General features: G+C 39.4%; 1 protein-coding gene across 1 annotated transcript; it reads right to left on the bottom strand.

Annotated features, from left to right (window-relative positions):
* Positions 1 to 1,827: 1,827 nt before the first annotated feature.
* LOC145497482 (prokineticin receptor 2-like) lies at positions 1,828 to 3,699 on the bottom strand. Its single transcript, XM_081477286.1, has one exon. It carries the CDS (start codon positions 3,542 to 3,544, stop codon positions 2,201 to 2,203), a length of 1,344 nt encoding a protein of 447 aa, XP_081333412.1. The 5' UTR covers positions 3,545 to 3,699; the 3' UTR covers positions 1,828 to 2,200.
* Between the last annotated feature and the right edge of the window lie 18,483 nt (positions 3,700 to 22,182).

Here is a 22,182-nt window from a genome sequence, read left to right as displayed (position 1 = left end):
TTATATACGATTGTCAAAATGGTCAATAAAAACCCTTTCCTATTTTAAAAGCTGGGCTTGTAGAATGTGCACGAATGAAATAAAGGCTTGTTTTGATTTAAACGCCAGTGGCGTTTAATCTGGAGAACAGGGTATAACGAAATTCTGAGAACTCACTTGTTATGTATTGTCAGCGGTTTAACAAATGCGCGTTAAAGTCAGGCGCCCAGTTCTTGTCAGGGTTCGCTATGTTGAATTGCAGTTGTTGTGTGTGTGATTTTATCCGGCCAAATCGAACCCTTTTAGAAACCATCGGAGGGTTTCTCAGTATTTAAAATCACTGATAGGTTTAACCCTGAGAAATCACAGTTTGTGACAGATGTTCGTGTTGAGTGTCGGAAGATAATTTTGAGACGCAAAATGAAAGAGGGTGATATTTCTTGAAGATATATCATTACAACAAAGCTAGAAAAGTCGCGCTATCAAACTCGGTATGCGTAAGCGTGCATAATAATCTGCAAGAATGCACGTTCATGACGTGAGAAAAGTGAACTTCGCTTCGCCATTTCCATTGTCAAAATTTTAAATCAATTGATTCGTACTTTTAGCTGTGTCTCCTCGAGGAGGGTGGCAATCACGCATTATTGAATTTGTTTTTTAGCCCATCACGCGTCACGTAAAACTGACGGCGACATGCAGTTCGAAATCCAGTTGAAGAAAATTTTTTCTCTGTTTATTTTTTCCTCCCGATGGTTTGCGTTTATATAGGCATTGGAAAAAAAAAGTCCAAGGCATAAATGTAATGTATTTATATAACAAAATGAGACGGAATGGAATTTTGACATTTCGCAGAAGAAAAACACTTCTTGAGCGTGAAACCCTCGTGCAAGATGGTATATCAATAAAAAGAATTATAATAGGCAATACCATGTACTCATATGGGAACACTGAAATATATTGTTGTTGTTGTTGAATTATACACCCACCTTGCTGTATATCAAAGAGTCTTTAATTTAGGAGTTCTTGTCCGACTTGTTCGACGCAATACCACAGCCACGCGCTCGACAAAAATAACACTGAAGATCTTAAGTCTCCGAATCCTGGCCTTGCGTAAGTTTTAACTACATAATTTTATTGTCTATATTAAAACTTATGCCTATTGTGTGACGATATTTTGGACCTACCACGAAGTTCAAAGACATCAAAGGTCAAGGAAAGGACGGAAAGACCGCAAAACGGTTTCATGGCCGTCACGGTTTATTCATCTTTATAAGAGTTTATTTACTTTGAATGAATGGTATCCTTAAAGGTCAAAGAACGTTCACTCACGGAAATCTACTTAGTAAATCACGCGTCACGCGCTTGAAAAATAGCAAATCACCCATCACGCTGTGCGTCACGCGGCCAATTTGGGCTCCATCACACATCACGCGGCTAATATTGGGGCCATCACGCGTCAAGCGAAAATCCTTTGCCACCCTCCTCGAGTTGTGATGCACTTTGGACTTCGAGAGTTACTCTCGGCTGCACCGCAATCAATTGTTAGGCTTTTTTTTTTTTCGTGCCCTCCAAACTTCCCACGTGCGCGGCCATGAGTTAAAACTTCAGCTAATTTTTTTTTGCCTATCAGTAAATTTAAAGATCTCAGATATTCCAGCTATCTCGATTAAAAAACTCGTCAGATCTCAGCTGACAGTTATAGGTTCAAACCCTATTGAGACGTTCTAGCCACGTTCTAGCCATGATTCAACAAATAAGGTTTGCCTTTACTTTACCTTCTACTCGTTCATTACATGTAAGAACTGAGGTAGCCTTAAGTTGGAGGCGATTATGATATTATGCTGCATCAAATGTAAACTGAGTGGAATAGTGGTTGAAACGAGCTTTGCAATATTTATCTGCAATTTATCTGTACCATTAAAGACAGGAATAAGAAATTAAAGCATACATGTAAGTTTTAAAAAAAGTGTCGAATAAGTTTTGTTCTCCAAGACATTTATCGATCTGATGAGTTTCTACAATTCCAGCTGCATAGTGGTAAATTGCTTTTAGAGCTAGTGTCGATTGAAAGTCCCAGGCCCTAATAGTATAAAAAGTGTGATTACTTCTACGCTGCTGAGTCATCAGTTTTAAAAGTAGAATGGAAAAGAAGAAACCGACACAACGTAGGATGATCTTTTTTGAAAGTGTACTATATTTCGGCTGGCCAAACCAGTCTTCTTCAGGTACAATGGGAAGCCCTGTTTGCCGCAAGAGAAGGGGTGGAGACAGAAGAATCTGCCCTGTTTGCCGCAAAGGAAGGCGTGGAGACATTAGAATGATGGTTGTCAATCCTCAGTAGTAACGTCATTGTTTGCGAGGATTGAGAATAGGACCGTATTAACTCAGTCTGACATGTACCGCGGCTGCTCAAATTGGATTGTACCCTTAACTTTCTGCTTGTTATCACAGGCTGTTGATGTTTTCTTTTACACATATTTCTCAATTCGCGAGAAAAACTCCGCACGAATATGAAGCAAATGCATGGATTAACTGCACAGTAGGAGCTCGCCAATACGCGAGAAATGTAATCCAATACCATGAAACTTCTATAACATTTAGGAACAACCTCCGGAGAAAAGAGTTTGATAAACGAAATCACGATGAAGAGGGCCCAGCACATTAAAAACGCTGTTAAAGTAGCTACAGCCATCCTTTTAAAATTTCTATTGCGTTCCTTCCATTGTCTCACTCCCTTGTCACTTCTATAAGTCTCCATTTTGTCGCTTCGAAGATTGATTAGGATTGCAATGTACAAGACTAATATTACAAGCAATGGTATAAGCAACACTGTAAGGTATAGAAATGTGATGTAGCGAAGTTCTGCTGACTTGTGATCGAAAGCCGGATCCCAGCGAGATTGACATTCTTGATAGTCAGGATTCTTAGGATCAGCGGCTACCAGTCGAAACGTGTAAAAATATGGCGAGTGAAATGCTACAGCCATGATCCAAGCAGAGGCGACCAGAACACGACGTATTTTCACGGTGAGTTTCTTATACAATATTGGAAACACAATCGCTAGGAATCTCTCAACGGCAATCAATACTAAACTCTGAGTCGAAACCGACAATGATATGTCGGCAAGGAAAGTGCACATCTTACAGAGAAACGTGCCTCCATTTCCATGAACTAGGAAAGCGTTAGAACCGATGATTTCTCTGGTAATTAGACGAGGGATTAGAAACACTGCCACCAGAAGGTCGGAAGCGGCCATGTTAGCAATAAGAAGCAGGATCGATTCTCTTATTCTCATGAAGACAGTAATAAGGAGAATGTTACCCACCAAAGATGCCAACAGAGTAAAGGCATGTATTGTTATGGTAACTGGTCTTGGTCCCTCGTTTATCGTACAATGTTCTGTTGAGTAGCTGCTGTTAATGGCCAGAACAAACTCGCCTGATATGTCTGAAGAAAAGTTCATGGCTGAACTACTGATCTGAACGTTACAGCCCAAATGTTGTGAAGCCACTGTGACGGTTCCACTCAAACTTAAGTAGTCTCTTTCGCTTAGGTCTGGCATCATTGGCCATGAGCAAACGTCATTTCTGGTTGGAGCACGTGGCGCCCGAAGCAAAATATATATCGTAAAAGCGATACGTGATATGACTTGTCTTTTGTTTATCAGTTGCAGAATGAGTTATTTATAACCATATAGCCGTCTTGACCCTTACTCGGAAATTTTAATAATCTCAATGGCTTCAAGTGACGTTTCTTTGATAACAAAGCCGCTCATCCTTGAAGGTGAGGTAGATAATATCACGTTTGAATAAGTACTTTCACGTGGTGAGGTTGCGTTGTTTGATTTAATCAAAACCCTAAGGCTTTTCAAAGGACGGTTGTTTTCAAACCAAATTTATGGCCACTAATGCAGTAAGGTACATGACTACCTTATGTGTGGCATTGTTTAACTTTCACCAGTTTACGTTCCAAAGAGTAAATAGATGAAATGTAAACTACGTTGCTATATTGGGAACTGGGAAAAACCCTCAACTATCTTTAGACCTTGACCAGCCATTCGTAAACCCGCAAGCTTTGTGCGTGAAAGTTGATAAGTGGACTCCGTTTTACCAATCTACGAAAAAAATGGGATTTAAACAGGATATCAGCTTGTGCGTTATGTATGGAAAAGTCGAGAACTGGATACTGTCTTACCAATATTGCTTTTATTTTAAATGCACGATTACAAGAAGAATAATGACAAAGGCTAAAAGTGTCTTAAAAATGGCTATAAAGTTAAAAAACCCAAACTTTTCCGACAAAATTTCTTCTTCAGGATGAAAAAGCCGTCCGCTACTCATATAACTTTTACGCTTTAGGTAATTCCCGATAGGAAGAGTTTCGCCATGTTTAAGCTGGGTTGCCATTGTTGGATCATTAAGCCTTCTATAGGATTCTTCGCTCGCGAAAAGATTGGGCCATGCAGAGTATGCGCCAGCTAAACGAATGCAAATAGTTCTCGCGTAGGTGATGGGCAGGTTCAGAGTCATTGCATGTATTTGAAACTGTTCCTCAATTCGCACGTGCACATTCCTCGTGTTCTCACCGATATAGACCACATGTGAAAGTTTTGCTAAGTCGTTCGTTTCTGTTGCAGTGAGGAAGTTTGGTGACAATCTTGTTACGCTCTTCGAAAAGGAAACTAGGAATCAAATTATCGTCCTTAGGTGAAGGTTTCAGAAAACTACTGTTCCCTGTTTGGGAATGAAAACGATCTGGGTATTCCGCATTTAGAAAGATTGTTTCAATTGTTTTGACATCGTTGTCATAATAAATCACAATTGCCTTTTGGCAAACTAGACAAATCAAAAGCCTTTTCAACCATAAAGACAAAAACACTCATGAACCACGTGTGGTCTGTAAAGGATGCTGCTCTTTCGTTGACAGCTAATCGGTGCGACCATGCATTAGGAATATGCAGGTGCGAATTGTGGAACATTCAAACACATGTAATGACTCTGAACCTGCCTGTCACGTCTCCTCGTGTTCTCACCGATGTAGCTATCACCACCACCACAACAGAAAACAAAACAAAACAAAATTCCCCTAGAGACCACATGCGAAGTTTTGCCAAGTCGTTCGTTTCTATTGCAGTAAGGAAGTTTGGTCAAAAATCTCGTTGCGCTCTTCGAACGGGAAACTAGGAATCAAATTATCGTCTTCAGTTGAAGGTTTCGGAAAACTACGGTTCACTTTTTTGGGAATTAAAACGATCTTTGATATTCCGCACTTAGAGAGATTGTTTCAATTGTTTTGACATCGTTATCCAAATCAATTGCAATTGCCCTTCGACAAACTAGACAAACCAAAAGCCTTTTCAACCTTAAAGACAAAAACACTCATAATCCACGGATGGTCTATAGAACCTTTTCATAAATGACTACCAACTTAAAATTATTTTGTATGTATTTAAATTAGCCTCACTAAACTCGTTTGGGAGTAAAAATTCTTTTAAATTATCAACTCAAGAACGAGGTTAGTCAGGCTAGTTTTAATATCTACCAAAGAAATTATAATTGGCAGCCATTTATGAAAAGGGTCTATAAAGGATACTGTTCTTGCGATGACAGGTAATCGGTGAGACCATGCATGAGGAACTTCTGCAGGTGGGAATTGTGGACCATTAAAACACATGCAGTGACTCTGAACTTGAACGTCACCTAGCACATACTCTGCATTGCCCAATCTTTTCACAAGCAAAGAATCCCAGAAGGCCTACTGATCCAACAATGGCAACCCAGTTAAAAAAAACAAATTCACTGTTACATGGCGAAACTGTTCTCATCGGGTATTACCTAACGGATATAATTTATGCGAGTAGCGGACGGCTTTTTTACCCTGAAGATGACATTATGTCGAAAACGTTTAGTTTTTTACTTTTTTGTTAGCCATTTTTGAAACATTTTCAGCCCTGTTAAATATGTTGTCATTATATCAGGCGAACTTTTTTATGGACAATAATAATAATTTCTGGTTTTCAGTGTCACGCAATTCAAAATAGATCAAAATAAAAATCAAACCGGTCAATAGATAAAGTCCAGAATCTGGGAAAGGAAAGAAGGTAAATATGCAAAGACTCTCGCCAAAATTCTGGTCACAGCAATTTTTCTTATGCGGGATATGCGCTGAAATGTTTTACCCAAATTTATAGAGATTTGTATGGAGACGCCATGCTGGTGCCCATCCGTATGGGCACCAACATGGCGGCCGGAAACCAACAGAAACATCTGTCACTGAGTTTTGGTACAAAAACGTGAATTTATCCCTCGAGAAACTCTAAAACATTAAAATAATACTTTTTCTAAGACATGAACTGTTCAGATAGCCAAGTTACCAGAAGTAAGTCACTTTTTTAACCATCATGATAGCTCTCTAGGCCGTCATGTAAATGCCGCGTCACGCAAAAACTTAGAAATTCAAGAGCCGGCGTATCACAAAACCAAGAACCCATTCGGAGCGAAAATATGTATGAATATTAGTTTTCAGCTGCTCTTATACATCATTCAAGTAAAATCTCAGGAAGATCAATAGTTTTGTAGTTCGAATTTTGGTGACGTCATGTGAAAACCAGCTATTATCATGTATCCATAAAATAATAATAATAATAAAAAAATACTTTCTCTTTTCGTGTGATGGAAGTTGAATAGAGAGGAGGTTGTTTCCATGCCTTTGAGTCACGCAAAAACAAACACGGTGTCACTCAGCATAATGAACTGTCTGTAACGCGAAATTCCACTGTACATTGTAATACGAGGACATGATTAATCATCGCAATTATACACACAACTGCGGAAGTTGTCTGTACAACTGCGATGATCAATCATGTCTTCATATCTTTCTCCGCAGTTCAAATACATGATCTTTTATATATTCATTTGTATTGTGCATTGTAATGTAGGGTCACCGAGAGATTTCCTAACTCCTCTTGGCTAGATCAGTGTAGAAGCAGCACCAAAGCACAAGCCTCATCCTATGTTGTTTAATGACACGAAAGAGATTTGCTTGCAATAACATGGAATGCATATTTCCTGGGTCGACCCCACCTTCTCACTCCCGACAGATAAACACGAAAGAGGAAGTCACATAGAGGAAATAAAGTTCAGCAAGTAGATCAGTTCTAAGATTCAGACCGAAAATAGAATAAAAAGCCGGAAATCTGTATGTTTATCTGTGACATCTCCCACGACGGGATACAAAGATAAAAAACATTCTCTGATTGGACAAGTTTCAAAGGGCGAATTTGGTGCGAAAACGTTCTTGAAAATGGAACGGATGCAGCGATTGGCTAATTTCGTGAAAGGAATGTTGTTCAAATGTGAGAAGCCGTTTCTTTTGGGGGGGGGGGGGGGGGGAACGTTGCGTGACATCCCAAAAACGACTGCGGAGGAGACTAGGCCTAGGCCGAACCCGGTTCATGAGTTACTCGTGACTTTTTAGTTTTGTACGTAAGTACACCCCGTGGCCAAAGCTCACTGTGAGTGAAAATCTGATCGTTGCTAGAAAGACTATGGGAGGCTGAATGTAAACAGATGTAAGCTCCGGGGAAAAAAACCCAGTAGAAGAGGCATCGCACTGTAGATCACCCAGAAAAATACAACTGGATAGTAAGAAAGGGCTACTGCAAACGAGAAACGGAGAAAAAGGAAGACCTGTATTTGAATATTTCCCCCTTGTTTTAAGGAACAGATCGTCTGAACAATGTAAATTTTCTATGGCTGTTGCAGTAGACGTTGTGAAACTTGAGTAACTGACACAAATTGCGATGTGATTGTAATAATATCAACGCATAACGTAACGAATACAGCGTGGGGAATGTCATGTTTCACGCGAAGCGTAGAAACGACTATTGTCAGGGGTTAGAAATGCAAATTTGTCACTCAGTAAATGAACACAAATCGATATGTCAACGACCAATATCGATTGGGTCACAACATGCCAATTTGTCCCTCACTTAGATGTAAACAAATCGATATTGTACATATCTTACTTTTTATTGATGTGAAGTTTATATGAAATAATTCATATATGAACTGCGGTTGTAGATGAAAGTGAAGAATGATCATCGTAGTTAATTTTCCAATTTAAGCAATTGGAAAGAAGAAGCCTGAAAAAATCAGGGCTTCAACGGGATTCGAACCCGTGACCTCCGCGATACCGGTGCGATGCTCTACCAACTGAGCTATGAAGCCACACATTGGGAGCGAGGTCAATTAGTTGAGTTCATATCTTCCCGTGAGGAGTGAAATGATGTGAAGTTTATATGAAAAAATTCATATATGAACTGCGGTTGTAGCTTTAAAACCCACCGTGTTTTAAATAGAAGATGTTGTTGTTGTTGTTGTTGTTGAAATGTCAACGACCATCGATTTTCTAACGTTACACTATCCGAAATACATTTCGGCCTTCCTTCGATTGATACTCGTTGCGGTCAGCACATATGTAACCGACTCACTGCTAGTAGCTGTTAAGAGCAGCTTCGCCTAAATATCAACTAGACTTGGAAATAGCGAAAAAATCGAATTTCTTCAAACTCGCCCAGAATGAAGTCCTACGGGCACTAGTTACAAAAATATCGTTTTAAGTTCGATAAATCAAAAATAATTTTTTTTCCGCAATTTTTTCGTTTCGATGCCCCAAATCGGCCAAAATCCATCGCAAATGAGCGGCATATTCAGAGGCTCGTAAACTCAAAAGTAAAAATCTTCATTACAAACTGATTGCACGTCGTATTTGTACTTCCTTTTTTGTCTATTTAGAGCTAAATAGATCGTGATTTGATTAGAACTTAAATATTTGACGAATTTTCTAAATTAACGACCCAAGACAGCTTTACAAGAGGTCTACATTTAGCCTATTTTCAAATGCTAAAAAGGCGTTCTGGTACACGGCTTTCCCCAAAACGACTAGTTTGGTGTGAAAGAGCATTCTTTCTTCTTCAAATTAGTGAAATAAAATTTTTGGGTAAATAAAATCGCGAGCGTTGAGATAGCGAACTAAATGCAGCACTTCTTCCTGAAAACGTGACCTTTGACCCGAGCGTAACGAAACCGATTACTGCAAGAAAACCCGGAAGAAAAGCAAACGCTTCGTTATTTTGAAACAATTTCTAGTGATATCTCTCCGAAACCATGATTGCAAGAAACAATTTCCAGATATGAAATCTTACAGGGTCAAAAAAGGAGCTAAAGGGCGCATTTTGACACAATAACTTTGTTTGCTGAGAATTGAAGTCAATGACCGTTAACGAATTCCAGTGAAATTTGCAAACTTGAAGTATGTTAGCCGATACTTACCTGAATATTTATATTAATAGAAGAGTCGTCTTCTTGGATTAACCTTCAAAAGAAGCAGGATCCAGATTTGAAAACCTCTAAAAGAAGAAATGTTTAATGTTCCGTGACCTGCCCGCTGCTATAAATTAGCTTAAATTCCATGCACATGCCGACCGCATGTTTGTCTTAAAACCAACTGAACTCCACTGACAGTTTCCATGGGCAACCCCAAAATAAACAATCCCCAAAAATGTAAAGTGAAATTGGCTGTCTTCATGAACAGTTAGAAGCTCGGGTCAAGTTCCATTACCTTTTAAAAGTGCTTGATTCTACTTTGTTCACTCAGTAGTTACTGTCACGTTCGAATACTGCGTAGTATCGGTCACGCCAAAACACTGCAGACCGTGCAGACTGAGTAAGTTTCCCATACAAAGTCTTCAACGCGTTTGTCTATTGAATCAAAAGTCAATTCTGCGCTTGTGCAGCCTGTGGATAAATGACAGACTTTCAGATATATTCAACACTATTTTGTAACTAGACCCAAAAAAGGAGTCACAATGAAAAGCCCAAACAAGTGTCTGCAGTAACACAGCGGTCAAACGTCTGCGCATGTGCGAGCAATGGAGCAACTAAAAGGTGGCCAAAATATTTTCATGACACTGTTCTTTTCATGGGTCATCGGTATCCTATAAATGACATTTTCCTCGTTATTTATATATTTGTTTATGTTTTAGCCGGTACAACGAGAGCTAACAGAAATGACTTTCTTTTCCGTGGTATGTATTTTCCGTGCTCCTTGAAATTTTTGTCCGCCTCGACTTTGCATTTAGTGCACCAGTTTTTTCCAGGTTTGTAGTTTAGAAAAGCTTTTCCCACCTGGTCAAAGACCAGGTACAGTCGGTTTGGGATCGGTATTTTGGCCAGCTATGCCCCCATGACGATGGACATGAACATCGTTTGCCGTTTCGATTCATCTTGTTCCTGTGCTTCAGACAAATCAAGGATCCGGATGGAATCCCTCAGTCCTTGCCAAAATTTTTCCAGCTCGTCTGAGCGAAGCCGAATCACTGCAATTGTCTTTTTCTTCTCCCATTTTCCCTTCTTTTACACATCGTTTGTCGTCCGTTTCCGGCGTCACGCATCGTGTGATTAATAAAAACAAATAAAAATATACTACGCCGTCGGCTCGTAGCATGACACGGGTTTTAAGACATAAACTTTTTTGGTAAAGCTCAAAACAAAATGGTAAATCAACAGAATACCGGTAACTTAATAAACTTTGTGTCTGAAAAGTCTTAAGTTTTCCTTTTTCCTGCTTTCTTTTCCTTTTACAGATTTCTATGAACTTTTCAATTTTTTTTCGTAAATTTTGCGTGACACCGGTTGCTTCCCATGTTTTCCTTTAAATTTTTGCGCGGGAAATTGGCGCGCGGCTGCCAAAAAATGTACCAATTTGCGCATGCCCGACGTTTGAACGCGGTGTTGTCTGCAGTCTGCACGGTCTGCACTGTTTTGGCGTGACCGATTCGCGGCATTCGAACGTGAGACTAGTGGACAAAGTCGACGCAAACAAATAAATTCAAGAACTTTTTAAAGGTAATGGAACTTGACCCGAGCTTCTAACTGTTCATGAAGACAGCCAATTTCACTTTACATTTTTGGGGATTGTTTATTTTGGGGTTGCCCATGGAAACTGTCAGTGGAGTTCAGTTGGTTTTAAGACAAACATGCGGTCGGCATGTGCATGGAATTTAAGCTAATTTATAGCAGCGGGCAGGTCACGGAACATTAAACATTTCTTCTTTTAGAGGTTTTCAAATCTGGATCCTGCTTCTTTTGAAGGTTAATCCAAGAAGACGACTCTTCTATTAATATAAATATTCAGGTAAGTATCGGCTAACATACTTCAAGTTTGCAAATTTCACTGGAATTCGTTAACGGTCATTGACTTCAATTCTCAGCAAACAAAGTTATTGTGTCAAAATGCGCCCTTTAGCTCCTTTTTTGACCCTGTAAGATTTCATATCTGGAAATTGTTTCTTGCAATCATGGTTTCGGAGAGATATCACTAGAAATTGTTTCAAAATAACGAAGCGTTTGCTTTTCTTCCGGGTTTTCTTGCAGTAATCGGTTTCGTTACGCTCGGGTCAAAGGTCACGTTTTCAGGAAGAAGTGCTGCATTTAGTTCGCTATCTCAACGCTCGCGATTTTATTTACCCAAAAATTTTATTTCACTAATTTGAAGAAGAAAGAATGCTCTTTCACACCAAACTAGTCGTTTTGGGGAAAGCCGTGTACCAGAACGCCTTTTTAGCATTTGAAAATAGGCTAAATGTAGACCTCTTGTAAAGCTGTCTTGGGTCGTTAATTTAGAAAATTCGTCAAATATTTAAGTTCTAATCAAATCACGATCTATTTAGCTCTAAATAGACAAAAAAGGAAGTACAAATACGACGTGCAATCAGTTTGTAATGAAGATTTTTACTTTTGAGTTTACGAGCCTCTGAATATGCCGCTCATTTGCGATGGATTTTGGCCGATTTGGGGCATCGAAACGAAAAAATTGCGGAAAAAAAATTATTTTTGATTTATCGAACTTAAAACGATATTTTTGTAACTAGTGCCCGTAGGACTTCATTCTGGGCGAGTTTGAAGAAATTCGATTTTTTCGCTGTTTCCAAGTCTAGTTGATATTTAGGCGAAGCTGCTCTTAATAGACTAAATGGTTTAACTTTATTTGCAGAGATTGAATTTGAAGCTAGAAGAGTCTTTGAATCAAACATAACATAAACAAAGCTATTGGAAACGTCAGTAGCACAACTTATGTTCTTAGGAATATTTTATATTTTAATTCTGATTTTATCTCAGCGAATATAGTAATTGTAAGTAGTAATGTTATTGTAAATAGTCGTGCTCTTAGTAATATTTTATATTTTAATTCTGAATTTATCTTAACGAATATAGTAATTGTAAGTAGTAATGTTATTGTAAATAGTCGTGCGTTTTTGTCATGAGCCCCTGGCTCGGGAGATTGGGCAACCACTCCCCACGTTTACGACTTAAAATAAAGTTACCTTACCTTACCTTAATCTATCCAAACAAAACACTCTACAGAAAATTATCTACAGTTGTCACGAAAGGGCGAGGTGCTCCGGGAAATTCGTAAAGACCGCAAAGGTGTCAACAAAAAAACATATTTCAAGGATTCAATTTTCGGGGGTGGATAAACGTTTAAATTGCAATACACAAAACCATAACTACTGTGCTTCAAGGGCAGAGTTATTTTGACTTTTTTGCGTGCCCTTGTTAATTATCTCCGTTCAAGCATATAGCAACTGATCGAAGCAGACTTCTCCATTCTGTAAGCAATGTATCTACGACTGCTTCATAGTTCTCCTTAGGCTCGACTAAGTTCTCCTTTGATTTGATACGGAATTTTTTTTGGCACATAAAACAGTTAACTTAATTTCCGTTTTAACAAAAGGGAGTTAATAATTAACTTGTACGTTGCTTTTTTCGTCGGTAGTGACCCAGCTAATCGGCCGAATACCTATCAATGCACGTTGCGTATATCAAAATATTCTGAGGTTCATGTATCCAATTACGTCTGACGAAATATACACCTCAAAAGTCCTATTAGAAACCGAACTGTGTTTCCGCATTCTACTTGAATATACCAGATTTAGCTCAGATGTGTCACGTACTTCGCGCTCCTCGAATATTCTAGGCTTCTATGGATTATTGACCAAGCGTGAAGTCAAGATGGCCGGATATTGGCCAAGTTCTTGCGTGTTTATGGACCGTGTTTATAGTTCACTTCAGACATATCCGCTTTGATTACGAAATTAACTTAATCCCCAGGTTATACGTGCCTCTAGCTACTTCTGAACTTTTGTGTTGAATCGTTGGCACGCAATGACAAGACCGTATTTACTCGACTGAGAACCGCGGCGCCCTTTAAGGTTACTTCCGACCTTTGCGGGTGTACTTCGGAAAAAAATCCGTACGCGCGCCAGTTTCAACAAAACTCCAACAAGCTATGTATCAGAAGAAAGCTTAATAAATGTAGTTTGCGATAATTTTGGCGAACGTCTGAAAGGACGATACTGTTTTCGCCACTCCGCCAACTAAGAAAGCTTTGAAATTTATATAGGTGTAAAAATGATCCAATCAGAATCGCGCCGCGATGAGGTGAGCAGAATTTTCCAGGTAAATCTTAACCTTACTTATAGCAACTACACGTTTGTATACTACGAGATCTTGCGTGAATATTTTTCAATTTGTTCAGAGTACTTCTTCACCGCGATTGGAGAATTGTGACAAAATTCAGTGTATCGAATTTGCCTTCTTAGGCATCTTCCACTCAGCTGTGCAGTCATGACCTCGAATTCACAATCTGGTCATTTACAATGTTTGTTAGCGGCGTTATGACCAGAAGACATGCAAAATTTCTAGCTTCAGCTCTTCTAGCTTCTTCTCGTAACCAATAATCACAGATGGAAATCAAAATCTTTCCGTAATCTTTCGGCAAAACAGCTAGCAAATCTTTCCTCTTAAAGAGCTGCCTGATTGCTTTCCTCTGCTCTATTTTTAAACTCATGCTTGAAACCGTCTCCTTCCAGTGAAAGGAGTGTTTCATGAAGTCGCTGAAAACGTTCACCATCCGAATCATCGGATCCACCGTGTTGATGGAAGCCAATTAGAGCAATCAATTAAGTACGCAATGAATTTTCACCAGCAGGATTTTTACGTTCATCTGGTGAACGTAAAAAAACGGCGAAAACAATAGCGTCCATGCAGGCGTTTCACTCCGTTCCCCTCCGACTGCACCTCATGTTTCTAGTTTTCTTCTCTTTCTCTCCTACGAACGCCTGCCATGCAGGCTTCTAATACATTTTCTAGCATTGAAGAGGAACACACCAAAACGGGCCAAATAGTAGCCAAAGACGAAAAAACAAGCCAGGGCAAAATGATTAAGGCCAGCAAACGTACCGATACTGAACGACAACGAATCGACGTACAGACAACTTGAGAAATATGAAGAGCCTGTGTGGCTTTCAGAAACGGTTTTGTTTTTTTTTCCTTCCCAGAAATGGCCAATTCAGTTTGATGATGGTTCGATTTGTGAATAAATCAAGCGCTTACTCGAGGAGCGCTCGTTGTTTTTGCTCTCATATGTGTCTCATCGTGCGCGGCGCACAATCGAGTACATACCGTACCGACCGTATTGACTCGCAATAAGGCGTTAAATAATCGCTTATCTTTGATCCACAGCAGAGGTATTGGAGGCTACGAAGAGCGATGATAACTTATGTATGAAGTCCATTTTTACCGGCAGTATTTCTCAGGAGTTTGTGGATTAGGAAATCCAAAACATGCTTACGGGGAGTGACATAAATTCAGTTGCGCTTGCTTTTTTTTCGCAATCCGGGCAATAACCATTACAACTTGGCATTTTAGATTTTCTCTTCGCTTAATAGCGACATTTTTTTTTTTTTCTCCAACTCTCAGATGCTCGGAATCCTAAATCCTTGAACCTGATTGGCTAATAGCTCGCGCTCCGGCGGTCCGGATATTCTCATCCAGACCCCGAATACGGACCGCTCCGAAATTTCCAACTTTGGCAACTTTTCAAGTTTTTATCGTTACAGGTGCATCGTAAAACAACGTTAAACGTAAACACTTAACACTGTCAAACAATTATGGATTCCGGTAACAAATTTTGCAAACAGTATCGCTTTTTGTGCCCGAAATGTCAAACGCACTGCACGTACGCCAGATTTGAACTGAACGGCTTTAAACACAAAAGTTTTAAAGCAACACCGTAGGGAGAAAGAAAACAAAGTATAACACATTATTTCCCGGCCTTGGTCGGTCCGTATTGGAAAAAAAAAAACCGTGTCCCTTGTCTTGGACACGTACTCAAGACCTCGAGCACAGTTTTTCCCAATACGCACCAACCAGGGCCTTGCACGAAATGTAGTCAGTTAACAAATGTAGCGTGATTCCATCGAGTCGCATAGAATTTCAATTTTTATATTTCCTTTTTGTGTGCGGTTTACAATAATAATATTTAATGGTCTTAAATGGACATGCATGATATGTGATCATAAGATTAATTTGTTAATTCCCTTATTTCCTTTTTTAATTGCATCATTTCGATAGCAAGGACACAGCTCAGGAGGCAGTTCATGTGGCGGAAAATGCTACATTGCAGACATGAAGTAAACTGGGACTTTCTTCCTCGTTGTACCAGACATAGTCCTAAATCACAAGAATTCCTTCTCTTGAACTCAAACTCAGATTTTTTGCCGGAGCCTTCGAGACCATTCGTTACTCTCCAACACCCTTGCATGGGTCTACCCTGAAAACGGGCAGTCATCATCATCATCATCATCATCGCCATCGCCATCATCATCATCTTAATCATCATTTCCAGCAAAAATTGAAAAATTATAATGATAAAAAATGTCGCAAGATTTTTTTTTGAAGAAATATTGTTCTTAACATTGTAAATTCGTTCGAGCTATTCAACATGATTTTCTGTTTGCTGTACACGGCTGTACATGTCGAACATGACTTAGTTTGCAAAATAAACTTGCCAAAGGTTGCGTGCGAGTTTCAAAACGACAACGACAATGTGTCAATGTGTCATTATAATCAGTTTAATTAAATTTACAGAAGGCTGGATATTGTAAATTAGGGCAATATGTTATTGCAGTTTTCGACAGGCTAGTCATTCCAAAAAGCGACAGCTGCCATTACATTTTTGGACAGTTATTACTCGCGCGATCTGACTGTGCCCCCTCTTTTTGTCGCCAGCACCAAGAGACGCCATCAAAAAGCAAAAGTGAAAGTAGAAGGCAGGTAAAAATCGAATATCAGATAACACTATAATTATGCTATCTAGCCAAGATCGAAAAGAGATTTCTATGTGTTACACTTTTCGTGTTCAAGTAGTCTTGCGGGTGTGTACTCATTAAGCGAAATGACACCTCTGTCACCAAAAGCAAACACACCGCCACGCGAAAACTTAAAAAATCGAAACGCCGAAGGCTTTGAATCTACTCATCAGCACCATCACAAGACGCCTGGTTTGATGACGCACTGCAATTATATACGGTGAACTAAACTAGGCTTCTCTGCACCCAGTGAAATTAGTGGTTCCGAAAGGATCGAGTTCTCCAGCTTTAGCAAGCTGCAGGAACAGCAGTACTGTTTGGTTAAAAGGTAATATATATAAATATTTGTAGATTTGGAACTTTTAACGTATGTCTACTATCTTTTCAAACGAAGGTTACGAGGTAAACTCCTACGTGAATTTTTATCTTTATAACAATGTAAAAATATTTTCACATAATTCTACCTTATTTCATATCATTTTTATAATTCCTTGGTACGTTGATTTATTTCATTTTAATTTAATGTAGCTTATTTAGTAGTATTAGAACTGAAAAGCCCCCTTGAGGAGTGCTAATAAAATCTGTACTGGCCCCCTCCTTCTAGGGGCGACAACAAATGGAAAAAAAGTTCACCAGTGTAAATGAACTTTTTGAAACGTTGCAAAGAGAAAATTGAATGATAGTGAAATTTTTTCAAATGAAGGAACGAAAATCGCGTTAAAAGTGTTGAATAATCTGTTCGGATGAATTATCATTTCCATTTATATTGCAATATTTAGCTTGGTCAGGCTAAGAACGGGAAATGACTTACTTGACGAAGCGAGAAAATCTATTCGAAACCAATGTAGAGTATTTCATGTCATGTCCTATCTCTATAGGACCTAGAGAGCATACATGTAGATATTCGTCTCAAAAAGTTTTTTTTTTTTCAATCCGACGCCTTTTTCCCCTGAAATCGACACTTAAAGTTCCCGCTTAAGCCACGTCCAAGTTAATCGCGTGTCTTAAAAGAAAATGGCCCAGCTTCTAGCATGGTTGTCATGTCATTTCGAGAATGATAAATCTTGGAGCGAAAACTTTTTCTCCTGAAGATTCGTGTAAAATTCGTACCCTGCAAAAGCTTAGTAAGACATTCTGCAGTACAAGACATAAACTGCAAAAAGAATGTGATTTAAACAACAACACTGTCATATTAGCCAAATCCAAAACATCGTGAACTTAGGAGGACGTGAACAACGACGGCTACGTTTTCGAATTTCTATTAGAAAGTGCATGCACTCTTCACGTGTTTTTTGAAGTGACATCTTTAGACACCAATTGACGCAACTTGCATGGACGTGGTTCAAGCAGGAAATTAATCCATTGTTAATAGAGGGAAATGGTTAAGAAGCACGGTAAACATCAGAAGCAAACAAAACAGGCTGCGATTTATGTTGGAAGGTCCTTGACCCTACACATCTTGTGTTGTATGCTTTAGGCTAAGCACGCATGAATTTCGTCATCCCAATGCTTCTATTGGTCAATCGCATTAGCACACGTAACCACCTTTTGTATTTTCCAGGTTTTGGGCAGGGTCAACCTCCAAAATAACCAACAAAAAATAACCATTTCCCTCTTTTAACTATGGTTTAACGCACAATTTAGGGAAAACAATTGCAATCGTAAAAAAGCAAACGTTGGACTAATATCTATGCATCACAGGATTACTAAAACCTTACAAACCTTGTAGGCGATATGGGTACCTTAGAACAGAAGCTAAACATCGAGTGATTTTGTATCGGTAGATAATGCGTATATTGTTGGTATCACCGGGGACTGAACTGAAGTATTACAATAACATTTTTTTAGTTATTAAAAACACAAACAACGCAAATAGGACACTTTCCGATGCCAGAGAAATGTGCTATTTGAGAAATAGTCCATACCTCCCTCACAGCCCCCTTGCTATGGGCTATTTGCTTTCGTGTTTATTGATTTTTTTCCTCACATACATGTAAGATGGATTACAAAATGACCTAGTTCCTTAAAAAAATAGGTCCGCACTGCGTACTTGTGTGTGCGTAGCGTTCTGTTTGCTGTTTGAATTTTACGGGTTGAAGAAATTAAACTGAGCTGCTTATTGGAAACGGCCTTTTTTTGTCGGGATAGGGTGCTGTTCCATACCCTTCTTTCTGGCGTTTTTCCTACCCGAATCCTACCACTTCCCCGTTTACACTTGCAACGCAGGCTGTATTTGTTACGGTGTTTAGACAATAGGTAGTCTGCTCACGGAAGCCCATTAGCGCCGCTATTACGTCACTCTGTATCGCTGTCGCAGTGTTGCGCCTTTTTTTGACGAGAAATGCGTTCAGTTGTAAAAGACCTTTAGAGGAAGGGAGCTTTTTTAACTTCAATGAAGGTCTTTGGTTTATCATATGCGAAATAAAAATATCGTGCTACATAAAATTCCTGGGTACCTATTTTATCCGGAGTAGTTCTAAAACTAACATGTAGTAACTATTAATATGCTATAAATTAGGAGAAGTAGGGTGAACCCACAATGTTTATTTATCACCTGTTTAACCCATAGGATCGTGAGATAAGAGAGAGGGGATATTCATTGATTAAATTTGCAGGCCGGAAGGCGTTGGCAGGAGATAGGCCGAGTCCTATAAAGAATGATAGGCATTTGACCTGGAAATTATCAGATGATATCGTTCAAGTTTTGTCTTTTGATTGTCACGGTAGGGTTTTGAGTGAGATGTTGTTAGCTGTCTCTGTTTTCTCTTTGTGTTGCACTGAAGTTGATAAGATCGTGCAAAGATACCAGATGCTGAAACCACGTACCTGAGAGGTATGGATTGACCCTTGTCGACCTTATTGAAACACTTAACTTTGTCAACTCTATTATTACTGTTCAAAAGCAAGCTTTTTTAACTCATCGCAAAACACAGTGACATATGTGCAATCGCAATTGGAGTACTTTGAGAATTTTAATTAGAAAATAGTATTTCGTATAGTGTGATCGTCCGGGTGAGGGTAGTTCTGAAAAGAACCGTTGTTGGTGACTGTTGAACATGATAATATATATGTATTTGTATTTGATATATATGTATATGTATTTGAATGTACACATTGTAGCACATCATTTCTCACAAGCAAAGCATCACTTCATTCCACACTTTGTATTGTGTAACAACTCGTTTCAGTTTTGGCATTAGAATTAACGTCTTGGCTCCAAGATTTGTAGCCAACCTCGTTCCCAAGCTCTCTCTCCTCTGCCTCCATTGGTCGTTGGAAGAGAGACCCTGGTTGCGGCTGGCGTTTCGACAACCTGAGCGGAAGTCATCTTCAGAGTCAAGTGAATAGTCTTTGTCAGTCGATGATGTGATAAGTCTGGTCCGTTGAACATGATAATATATATGTATTTGAATGTACACATTGTAGCACATCATTTCTCACAAGCAAAGCATCACTTCATTCCACACTTTGTATTGTGTAACAACTCGTTTCAGTTTTGGCATTAGAATTAACGTCTTGGCTCCAAGATTTGTAGCCAACCTCGTTCCCAAGCTCTCTCTCTTCTGCCTCCATTGGTCGTTGGAAGAGAGACCCTGGTTGCGGCTGGTCACGTGACCACCCAGAATCTGGGTGGTAAAAAAACCTGTTGGGCGGAAGGGGTGGCAGAGTGTTTTGATTGTTGTTGTGACGAACTTTGTGGGTTCCAGAACCTCAAGCAGCCGCTAAAATCTACCCGCTTTATCCAGGTTCGAAGTCGAATATTTGCCGACTTTCGACTTTCGTTACGAAGAAATTCGACAGCCGAATGGTGCATTTGCCCGTATGTGACTCAATATGGCAATGACCAGCGATGATCGAAAAAAAATTATTCGTTGTCTTTACCCCAGTGGAAAAGTTTGTGTCACAGGTGGTCACGTGACCAGCCGCAACGAGGGTCTTTCTTCCAACGACCAAGGGAGGCAGAGGAGAGAGAGCCTGGAAACAAGGTTGAATTGTAGCAAATTATCCACAGTACGACATCGCTGCCCGTAATTGGCGCCACGCGGATCGTATTCCAGAACTGATCCTTAAAACGCAATAAGGCATCTTTTGCATTTACGAAATGGTTATGAAGTTTGACAGAAGATTTAACCATTCTTGAATCAAATTCAAGTGATACTTCATCTGCACACTCATTTTTTGAAGACTTTGGGTCGATGACGATGATCTGAAATTTGCTGGGATTGGCTTTTAAGAGGTTTTCTTCATATGACCGCGTGATCTTCTCAGTTTCTTCCTTAAACTCTTGAGCGGCCTTCTCGATGGAGTCTCCAATCGTGTACATTTGGTGGTCGTCTGCGTACATAAAGAGGTTCTCTGAGTCTGTATATGATGGAGATCGTTTTGAAACAAGTCCTGTAAGAGAGTTTCAAAAGACAAACCCTGAGGACATCCTTTTCTTTGTTATTTCCATACATTTCTAAGATTTTGCAACTTTACTCGATTTTTTTCTGGACACCAGGAAAAATCGCATAAGATTAACGGAATTATCTGAGAAGCCGTATGCCTTGAGTTTCTGAATCATTAAAGCGGGGTGTAACGAGTCAAACGCTTTGCTCGTATCCGTGAATAGTACAGTCACGCAATCTTTCCTATCAGCAGCTGCTCTCCAGTCCTCAATTAACCTCAATACTGTTGTTTTGCAGCTGTGTTGTTTTCTGTACGCTGACAGTTTTTGATACAAGTGTAACAAAAACCTTTTAGATTTTTCTACTTGTGTATGTGTAAATGTTCTAATTTTAATGTATCCACTTAAGATGTTATTACTATTCCTGGTTAGTTTGTCACAAGCTAAATACCTCGACACTTAAATAAAGTCCTACTACTTACGAAAGCCAATCTTTGACCGGTATTGTTCAACCGAGATTCGCATACTAACTTTTGATCTTGAAAACGCAACTTCAGGGTGACTGTAAACACTGTTCAAGTTTCAGTGTTTCTAACAATGCAAGTACAATGGAAGTGCAAGACAGTCTTTTTCAGTTTCTGAGAGTTTCTGACAATCTCTGACAATCTCTGACAATATGTCTCACTTAGAAGTGCTATATTATTATGTTCAAGCCCATATAAATGTTGGCTCGCGAGATATTGGCTTGCGAAAGTACGATGACTCCTTTCGCTCAATGGGGCAAACCACGCCGAACATTCAGGCCGATAAATGTTAGCTTGCGAAAGCGTACCCGTACCTGCGCAACCTGCACTTACCACAAGCCGATCGCGAGTCTTGATGTGTTGGCTTGTGTGAGCAAAACAACTCCCGATATGGACACCTGAAGGAATAATGAAAGAGAGCCATCAATAAACAATACAGATGCAATCAACATTTTCAAAGCCTAAACGAAATTAGGAAGCAGACTTGCAATTAAGCACAAGCTTAAGGACGTTCGCGCTAATTGTTTCTGCTCATCCGTACTGCGCAAGCAAATTAACACGCCACGTCTTGCATCGATGCGCGCGCAAAGTAATAAAATGAACAATGATAGGGCAGATGGCCATTGCTATAGCTCAGCCTGGAGTTAACGATCTTGGACGTTCAGTGGCCCCTATTTTTCTTTTGATGTACCTTTTTCTCTAGAGATTTTCTACGTTTGGCGAAACAATGAAGAAAATCTATCGATTAGAAGTTTGAATTTTTTGCAAAATGCACCATCGAATTCCGTTATTGTTAGCTCTTCGTTTATCTGTGTGGCGGTTTCAATGCCTCTTGAAGAGTTAAGTTTTGTGAAAACGTTGGCAACATTTGGAATTATTTACGCAACAGACCCACTTCTACAAAATATAACTAAAATCGTTTGCCTCCGTTGACTCACGTTAAATATAAACCCCTGTAAACCATGGTGAATTACGAGCACCAATTTTTCAAAATCAGGGTAGTTTTCCATACGCTTTATCTCTGAAACAAAGACGGTGATCCCCATTTTTTTTTTTTTTTTTTGCATTTCTGAAACAAG

This window comes from Orbicella franksi, chromosome 9 (assembly GCF_964199315.1).
Source record: "Orbicella franksi chromosome 9, jaOrbFran1.1, whole genome shotgun sequence".
Lineage (NCBI taxonomy): Eukaryota > Metazoa > Cnidaria > Anthozoa > Scleractinia > Merulinidae > Orbicella > Orbicella franksi.
Note: the sequence above shows the minus strand (reverse complement) of the source record. Positions and strands in the feature narration are given on the sequence as shown.